Here is a 10,289-nt window from a genome sequence, read left to right as displayed (position 1 = left end):
GGCGGCTTCCTCGAGGCACTTCCCACGGGAACGCCGCTCCACGTGGCCATGCTCGGTCTCGACAGTGCTGGGAAAACCACCGCGTTGTATCGACTCAAGTTCGACCAATACCTAAACACCGTGCCCACCATTGGCTTCAATTGCGAGAGAATCCGTGGTGGCATCGGAAAAGCGAAAGGTAAAATCGAATCATTCTTAGCGTTTCTATACTAGTATACTATACTATACTTGCGACAACGATCAACGTTAAGGCACGAGTGTTTACCGCGGTTTTAGCTTGCGCTTTTCAACGCTGCATACACCAATTCGCGGGTTATCTTTTTGGTTAATTTCCGGCTGTAGAAATTGGTTGGAAAGTTTTTAATGAAAATCCACTGCGTATTTCTTATCGTACTAATCTTGAAGATAGAGTAGGCGAATTTTTATTGGCTGGAATTGTCACATCGCGCGAGCCATTCGAAAGTCGTGTCGATCGTAAGCCATAAATTGAGAAACGCGGAAAAGCGATCACGTTACTAGCGATGATATTCTTTAAAATTTTCTAGAGTTACTTTCGACATCTTCTTGTAGCAAACCGAAACAAGTCACGCGGTAAACACCGATTTGCAATCGGCGATGATTTTTCCCAATGCAGCGTCTACAGTTGGAACGCGCAACTATCGTAACTGAACACGTAACCATTACGTGGTCAGGATAACGCTGAACGCGGACATTTATTACAGTTACCGTGTGCGTGGCAACGTAATAAGTCAATGTCGATGTCGATGTTTCTTCGTACGACTAGGTCTCGTTGTCCCAGAAACCTGGTAGCAACGATCGCGCCGAGAGATGGAAATCGCGTTAAAGAACCTCTTCCTCTTTTGTCCCTTTGCACTTCGTATGGCGGCGTGTCTGCTTTAGAGAAAGTACAGTTCACAGTGAAAAGAAATCACGATCGTTTCCTAAGCATTAGAGAAGCGTCCTACGAGTTCCATTTCTTTGAATTAAAACAGGATGTGAAAGCAACTAAAATGCGCGTACCGTGGGCTATACTCGAGATAATAACGTCAGGATAAAAAATATTACCTTCCACGTTCTGCCAATTATTTTACATAGCATTTTCATAGCGTTTTCCATGGCCAAAGAAAGGTTAAACGCTGTGCAGGGAAAATTTTCACATTCCCCTTGGTAGGCTTTTTAATATCTTTAGAAAGCAAATCGTGAAAAGATCAATCATTTCCGTGATAGAAACACGAAAAATTTCTGGAATAAATGGTTCTTTTGTATTAATTAGTGCAGATTTTGCAAATGACAACTCATTGATAAATTGAAATCTAATACCAAAGTTCCACAGGTTGATTCTATAGATTTTTAGATTTTATCGTTATTAGATCCTTTATATTAGATTATAAAAATAAAATGTAGAGTATTAGATTTATGTAAAATTCAAAGGTGCAAAAATTTGCAGAATTACGTTCGAAATTATTGTTCGAGACATACGTAAAACATCCAAAGCAAGCCAAATTTCTACTTAGCTTCCACCTTTTTAAATTACCTGCACAAAGCCAATAATTCGCGCAACCATCCGCGGTCTAATTATTATTAAATCCGATACTTGTTCCATTCCGATATAAAATTGTAAACGAAAAATGTATAAGCTACCAGCTGTAATTTATCGATTCGTTAATATTATTTATTTTCATAAATTTATTATGCCAAAGCCCAAATCCAACAATGTAGTCGCATCTTTCCACCCTAAACGATAGTTTCAAGCTTTTGTTCAAGGAAAAAGAAAATGCTATAGAAAAAGAAGAAGGCAAGTAAAACGGGTTGCTATGGTGGTTTGTCGCAGGTGTGAATTTTCTCGTATGGGACGTGGGAGGGCAAGAGAAATTGCGACCATTATGGAAGTCTTATACCCGGTGCACAGACGGTATTATCTTCGTGGTTGACTCTTGCGACGCGGAACGGCTCGAGGAGGCAAAAATGGAGCTGACCAGAACAGCCAGGAGCCCGGATAACGCTGGTGTTCCCATTCTGATCCTGGCCAACAAGCAGGATCTGCCAGGTAACACGGTACTCGTGCATGTCTGCATGTGCTAAGTTGGCGTTTCGCCTCGATCATAAGAGGAACCGTGGCCTCTTTTGTAAATTAAACTGCTCACGGTGACGCAGAGTATTAAAAACGCGTTCTCCTGCTTATCCTATCTATCGTCTTTTACAAGGATATACTGGAAAGCGTTTCCGTGCCTCGTTCGTTTATTTCAGTATATGTCTAACGATAACAGGAGATATAATTGGAATGGAAAACGAAAGAAATTTAATTGAAACTCGGACTAAGCGTTTAATTATTTCCGAGACTTTGCTTAATTGCTTGAGAGAACGTAGTATTAAACGTCTGTTCGTGTCTATTCTGTAAGCTGTCTTTTAGAAGCAAGTGTTAGTGAAAATGCCAAGGTTTCTGTCTCCCTCGTTTATTTCAATGTTTGTTTAGTAATAACGTAGAGATAAGAGGAAAAGAAAGCGAAGGAAGACGATCTTACGCTTGATGTTATGCGTTTAATTATTCGCGTGGGACTTTGCTCTATCGCTTAAAATGATATATGTAGTATTTAGATGTGTTCTCTTGTTCGTCTAAGATATATTCCTTTGTAAGGAGATATTAGAAAACGCAGACGTTTTTCTATCTTCTTCGTGTAATAATAATTAAAAAGAATGAGCACCATTTTCTATTCCCAACGCTTGCTCGGTATTATTAATACACTGTTATAGAAAAGTAGATTTTTCTTCTATTTTAAATTAAAAGTTTCGTTATCCGCGAGACTTCATTTGGACGTTAGCTGTAGCAAATGGTTTCCGTGTTCAGAAACAAGATCAAATTGCTTTCGAAGACTTTAAGAGTATGAACAAGTGGCTGAGAAGACAGCCGCGTATCGGTTTAAGCTTATGGCTTCGCTACGAGGATTATAAATGCACTTGACCGCAATCTATATTGGAGCATGATTAGATTATAGATTGTATATCTATGAGGCGGCAGCACTTGATTTCACAAACACATTGCTTTTAATGGTCTTGAAAAAAAATTTGATAGAAGACAGTTGCGTCATTCGTAAGATTATCGTTTTCGACTTCTATATATTATGCTTTTATGCCTTTTATTATGTAACTGAATGTAGATCATTGAATAACACTTGCCATTCGTGAAGTTCAACGTCTACAGACCATTGATTCGGCAAGGATAATCGTTTAGAAACAAAGAATATGTAATCTGTCCTCTTAGATTAACCAGACACATATAGTCTTTTATCGAACTTGATTCAATTTCTAGAATCCTAAAAATATTCCTCTACTAATTCAGTCAGAGACCCAAATATAGTCAAAAGACTCGAACTATATCCTTTTTCAACTACGATCCTAAATTACAAGATCCAATGATCCTGAACTACTTACCAAAGAAGAAAATCGTCACCGTAACAGGAACTCGAATTCCACCACAAGACCCGAGTTATCTTCGTCCTTTTAAATTCCAAATAAGAAATATTCCTCATGATCCTGAATTATTGCGAAAAGAAAATGTTCCTGAAATCCAAAATCCATCGCAAGACCTAAACTACCTTCATCGTCGACTAAAACTCTAGATGAAAAAATTCTGCGATACCGAAGATATATTTCATCACGAGAATTCCATCGCAAGATCACAACTGCGTCTCTTCATTTTTGATAAAAAAAAGTCTAAATTAAGATTTTACGCGGTCCTAAACTACCAGAAAAAAGATGATCGTGGAACGCTACAGAGATGCAAGTTCCATCGCACAAGACTTAAACAACCTTCATCCTCGATTCATCATTAACACATACCATCAACGAAAAAGTATTTATTTTTCACGATCCTGAGCAACCAGAGAAGGAAATCCTCTTTTGAACCAAACACCTCATCCTGTTACCGCTCTTTGCTCTCAATACACCCAATAACTGACCAAACCGTTCCGCCTGATGTCCACAGGTGCCAAAGAGGTGGGCGAGTTGGAAAAGCACTTGGGCGTCCTGGAACTAGCCGGAATGCCAGGCAGTGCGTGCATCAGAGTGCAGCCAGCCTGCGCGATCACCGGCGAAGGCCTCCACGAGGGGTTGGACACGTTATATCAGCTGATATTGAAGCGACGTAAGCTCGCGAAACTGAACAGGAAGCGGGCCAGGTAGGCCAGGGCCTCGGAGGACTGCACGTGCGTCTTCTGATTTTGTAAGTCGCGGACAGTCTCTCCTTTGGATACAGCCACGCCTTCCACGGTGTCTTCTTCCTCGTCCTCTTCGTCATGCTGCAATGACGACGTCCACGAGGTGCTCGAGTGAATGCACGTGTACACAAACCTGCCGTTCACGCGGACAATTGTTCTCGTCGTAGAACACCCTCGATTTTTTGTTCCCGACGATTGTTTCTCGGACCAGTGTTGCTCTCGAGAAGCTGGCCAACCGGATGTGTGTTCTTAATGGTGCAAGCTGAACGGTGGATTCGTGCAACAGAGATCGAAACAGATCTCGTGGTATCGTACACGGGGTCGTGGTTCTACGTTCTTCGATGGAGATGCTTAATTTTTCTGATACAAGAAAAGTGGACGGCCTCTTACGAAGGAGGAGGTCAGAGCTATACTTGGACGTATTCCTTTGTCGATTGATTCGTTTTGATTTAGTTTAACAATGCGTATTTAACGAACGAGGCATATACGAGACGATGAAAACTGCCACTAAAGCTGCGTGGCTGACGCAACATACTCTAGAGAAGAATACGAAGAGAGGACAGCGGTCCTAGAAGAAGCTAAACGATTATGACAGACGATGACGTCGGTCTGAATATTTTTCCGATCGGATGCTCTGACTGGGGTTGTTTTACTCACCGATCACCGGCTATTTTTGCCGATCCTAAACGGTGCACAGACGTGTTCTCGCTTTTTCAAGAGAAGATCCGGAGGACGTAGGAAATTTTCGAGGCAATGGTGAATCACTCGCCGATATTTTAGGTGAATCGTGAATGTCCGTGATGACAACGAAACAAGTGCTTCTCCGCCGTAACACAGAAGCTCTATTTTGCCAAATTTTGCATCGTTCCTTGGGAAACTTTTCAACGATCCCTGCCGATTGCCTCCGCTTGTTATCGATAACGAGCTCGGCAGCCGCTTAAAGCCGTACATTTCGCTGATAAAAATGGAATTGAGAAGGCAGAAATATTTCGCTCGGAAGAAGAGGTCAGGACTTTCGCTATAACGAGGCTTCATCGACGACTTCGTTGCTGATAAAGATGACGTCGAATCGTATTAATAATGCTGACGTGGGCCCGGTTCAAGAAGGCCAAGATAAAACCTGTATATTAATAACTATGACTGTAAGCTCGCGAAATGATCTGGATTAATTAAAAGAAATCGATCGCGATGGAGGAAGGGAACATCTGGCTACGATTTTCGATCAGAATGGATATAGCACCGGAGATTTGTTACTTGGTCAATGGATACGCTAGATGAGTTGCCATTGCAACGAGTAGAAGAAAATTTTGCTAGACGATCTTTCGCTACGTGGAAGATCCTCGAGCTCTTGAGTTATCCTTTGTCGTGAATTCGTCGTGTTAGTCGAGTCGTAGTACGCGTTTGTAGAGCTCCAGGTGAATCGTCGACCTTAGGTATTCAGACGATGATCGTGCCTCTCCAATTTTTTGCACCTTTATACCATGTGACGAGAGAAAAAGAGATAAAACGATCAGACGTAATAGAATATCGTTGCTTCTTCCCGACGAGTGGAATTTTTGTAAAACGATGTGATAACAACCATCCTCAACCCTTTATCTTTCATCTTTATTGTTCAATTAGCCTGTATCGTACGTATGTACACGTGAATCAAATATTGTATTCGTTGTATCGTGCTCTGTAGGGGAGTAGGAAAGCAAACCGATCGTTTTGAGCTTAATTGAAATCGATACATATCGCGCCCCCTCCTCCTAACTCTAATAAATGATTCAGCGTGTTATTCCTTTTATTCAAATCGGAATTGAGAGATTTTCTGGAAAAAAGAGAGTCCATTAGCATTAACATGGCGAGTCGAATAAATCGCGTTGGAAGCTTTCCATTTCCTCCTTATTTAATATTAACTGTGTTTCAACTTTCTTCCTTTTCTCATGTTTTTATAAAACGAACAAAAATTTCAAAAGCAGACCTACATTTTTCAGAAAGCTGCTCGATTATTCCTGAATATGATCCGTTGGATCATGACCGATTGCACGTTACGTATTCCGCGAGTTTATACGTTGAACGTTTACAGCGAGAACTATGAAAGTTTGAGAGTTAGCTTTTACGAAAGGTTCATTAGGAAATTGATCGATTTCCGTATGAACATTTTGAGCGATGGTTACAGCTCAAAACGGTGGGTGCTCGTGTTTCTTGCCACTGTACTTTATTCTTAACGGTCCCTTTGACATGTGGACTTCCGGTATATGCAGTTCTTATCGACCACCGCCAATGCGAGACGATATTTTCTATGGCGTTGATGATATTCCGTGGGAAACATATCATCATGAAATTTTCCTTTTGTTCAACAATTCGGACATTATGAACATTCGCGAATATTATAGATCGATTGTTACAGTTTCTTTCATGTCTATGATACGGTTGCAACACGTTTAATATCAAACGTTGGATATCTTTCAACGGTGATTCCTATTTATGGAAAATATCGTACGAAATTATATTGTATCGGTTCGTCGAGGAAGAATTGCCTGCTCCAATTAGAAGTATATATACGTTTGCCGCTAACAAGTTACATATTCGGTTTTCGCGTCTCGGAGAGCGCAAAGTTCTGATTTCGTTTGGTGTTCTCGTGGCCGTCCCTTCTACGTTTCCTTGCGATTTTTCCAAACTCCGCATGAAACTTCCATTTTTCATCTATCTTACCTGGGAAACAGTTCTTCCGTAAAGTTTCATCTTCTCGCCAAAGAAGTCTATATACCGTTTTAACTCGTGGGGAGACTCGTTACGCGAAACTGCAACAGCGATACTTTGCATTTACCTTCGACAAGAAGCGCTTGCTTCTTCTGGAATCGCGGCACTATCAAACAATTACGATCATATTTAACGAGCTCCAGCAAGTTTACCAGGAGACAATATTTTCGTGGAGAACATGCAAAACAGTTCCGAATCGAAGCAAGAAGTTGAAGCAGGCACTTGTGGTGTATTTACTGGCGAACTAGCGCAGGAAGGAGGATCGAAAAAGAAGAAAGAACGCAGCCTCCACTAGCAAAATGTAGCGCTTTGTTTCCGGACCGACGAGGCTAGGAATGGGAATCGAGCACACGAAAGTCGGACGACGTAATTTGACTGGTTATTTATTGCGGTGCACGGATCGATGTTAAGGTGGGAGACAGAGGGCAACACGAGACCGGAAATCGTGGTTTGCGGCGAACGATATACAAGGGCGTTATCCGGAACAACGACCCGCTGTGACGGAAGTAGCCGTGAAATCGGAAGCGAGCCGCAAGATGGGAAAAAGTAAAAAGGAAGGACATCAGGAAACGAATACATCCTTCCTACATAAATTGGATATCAAAGTGGAGGAACTGATTCGCGATAAGCGATTTCTTAGAAAAGCTACGGTTTTCTTTCTAAGCAGATTCTCGTTCGAGTAATAGGACACTGGTGGGAAATTCGAAACACGAACGATTACCGAGAAATTGTTAACATTTTGGAGAATCACTATTTCATTCGAAATCGTCTTCAATTATAAAGTAACTTCAGGGTAATTCTATTTGAAGTAAAAATGAAAGGTGTCGATTTGATATACGGCATTGTCTCAGTTGATTTATTAATTTTGTTATTTATTATTTTTTTAGAACAGAGAATAAAATGGATTATCTCAATTGCTCGATTAATTTTCCCGTAACACTCGCGATTAATCCGATTGCAATTTTCATTGAACGTTTCAAATTGTTATCTCGCACGAATCTAAAATTCTGATTGATGAATCGTTTCCTGTTGCGAATTAGAATATACATCTTTCATATATGTTTCTTTAATCATTATTCACAATCAAAGAAGCCTATTCTACTCTAAAATCAATTTGTTAGTTTGAAGAAGTTGATCATTGTATATATATACGTTTCGTTAAAAGCTCTTCTCGAGTCTTCGCCTGTTTCAAATACTACTAGAACGTAAATTGATGGAAAAGAAAATTTTCAGTTCTCAAATCAGCCGCGCAAAGAAACACACGGAGACATTTTCTTCGTTCCGAGGAAAATATCGAGAGACAGAGACTCGAGGGAAGCAGGTTGTCACCTCGAAGCAGTTGAGAATCGATAAAGGTGCAATGAGTCACAGCCAGACACGGCGCCACGCGATTTATTGTTGCAGAAAACGCGAAAAAGCCATACTGGTCACGCGATTTTTTAATATTTAGGAAAATTGTCGCGATAAAGAATGATGCGAATGTGTGCTGCATCTTGCCATCGATGCTCGCCGGCAAGAAGAAGATGGCAACGGAGTCCGTGTCACTGAAGAAGGCACGTAAGAATAAGAAAAACGCGTTTGAAGAGAACGGGAAGACGCATCATGGATGCATGAGACTGGAAAACCACGTCCTTGAGGAAATAGGAAAAACGATGTCGATCGATGACGCGTGTTATCAGATATCCACGAGGTGATATTTCACGTAAAATGGACGAAACTTGTTCCTGATTCCATTTTCTTGTAGATTATTTTCCTTAGAAAACTCGACGAGTTTCCTAATCGTCGGTTGGATACGTCGAACATATCAATATAAAATTATACGAACGTTCGTGTTACCTTTGTTGTGCATCAGCGTGTCGTAAGGGAGATAAGGAAGCATAAATCTTCGTTGTTGAGAGCCTTCAAAGGATCTTGCAGTTAGAAAATATTTCACGGCAACGACGATTTTTTTAATGGATTGTAACAGTCAAGGACTTTGATGGAACTGTTTCGCGTGGAAAGGAAGACGAACTGCACGGAATGGAACCAGTTTCTTCACACTTTGTTGCTCGGTACGTCTAACGACCCCTTTAGATACGCTTCCTACAACTCACGTGTGCTGGAATGCGTTGAAAATGCATCGATGGATGTCGAACCACCTTGCATCTTCTTGGGGTTCTTTCTCTTCCGCTATTTTGCGACGACTCATCTTCGACTTCTCTGCCATTTCTCCCATAAGCCTTGTTCAATCTTGCGCATATACAACGGCCAACTTTTCGCAGATTCGACTAATTTCTCGCAAAACGTACGGATAAAAGAGCTTGCGCACTCTTATCGCGCCGTGATCCTTGTCCCATTGCCAGCGCTTTAATTTCGTTCAATTTCATACAAGTTTTATCATTTAGCCGCCGGTGATTCTAGCGTTAATGAAGCGACGTCAAGCGCCTTCGTTCGATCGGGTCGCTAGTTTTCGTTAATCAGAGCGGGCGTACGAACACGAAAGGATATACGAAATCAACCAAATAACAGGCTCGCATTGCCGTCGAGCAACTCGTGCAGTCTGGGCCAGCTTTTACGCCACTTCCGCTCTGTCTCCGTAAGTCATCGAGTTTACGAGAAACCTCCGCGTGCTCTGCCAACACGTTTCCCCCAATCCAATTCCTGCAGTCCGGAAATTTCGCGAAAAACTAAGAAACGAGAATACTTGGAAGATGCTCGTCGTTCCAAGTTCCTTATAACAGTCAGGACTTTCCTCTTCGCTCGCGTGGCACTCGCGGTGTCGCCTTAACCCAGTTTACAGCGAACTTCCGGTGGCACCGATCGCCGCGACCGACAACTTAATTACCACGGTCTCTAATTAGCGTGTCCTCCTGGTCCTCGACGACTTAGAAGGGCGTCGCGACGAGAGCACACGTTCCGCTTTTCTCTCTCTCTCTCTCTGTGTATGTGTGTATGTGTATGTGTGTGTGTGTGTGTGTAGAAAGGCGAGACGAACGGAAATAGAAGAAGGAAGAAAGAGGAAGCGGAAAGGACATAAAGGAAATGGAAAATCGTAGAAGACGAGTGTAACGAGTGTCGATGCTAGTCGAGTGGAGAATCATTTCGAGGAACCAAGAGAGTGTGGACGGTAACGAGTACGTGTAGCGTACGCCAAAAAAAAAAAAATGATTACGAAACGAAACGTTTAATTACTTGTAAGAACATTGTACATAGGCAACCGCAGGCTGTAAGTTTTCGTAGGATTTCCTTACAGCGTGGAAACTTTTGCGTTGCATCGGAAAGTTCAAGTACAATCGCTGCTCGGCCTCGGCGGGTTTGCTGGTTATTTTACAGGGTTGATCTGTAATTTAT

The 10,289-nt window shown here is 41.7% G+C and overlaps 1 protein-coding gene across 2 annotated transcripts in view; it reads left to right on the top strand.

The window, feature by feature from the left end:
* Window positions 1-7,239, top strand: part of LOC100747272 (ADP-ribosylation factor-like protein 4C) — a 52,026-nt gene extending 44,787 nt beyond the window's left edge. For both annotated transcript variants that reach the window (XM_012389376.3, XM_012389369.3), the window contains exons 3-5: window positions 1-178; window positions 1,832-2,047; window positions 3,983-7,239. In XM_012389376.3, coding sequence (XP_012244799.1) covers window positions 1-178; window positions 1,832-2,047; window positions 3,983-4,179 — 591 coding nt within the window. In that variant the 3' untranslated portion in view covers window positions 4,180-7,239. The remainder of the gene's footprint in view (window positions 179-1,831; window positions 2,048-3,982) is intronic.
* The last annotated feature ends 3,050 nt before the right edge of the window (window positions 7,240-10,289 follow it).

The sequence above is a fragment of the Bombus impatiens genome, unplaced genomic scaffold, assembly GCF_000188095.3.
Source record: "Bombus impatiens unplaced genomic scaffold, BIMP_2.2 scf_0036, whole genome shotgun sequence".
Taxonomy (NCBI): Eukaryota; Metazoa; Arthropoda; class Insecta; order Hymenoptera; family Apidae; genus Bombus; species Bombus impatiens.
This window is presented reverse-complemented; position numbering and strand designations above follow the sequence as displayed.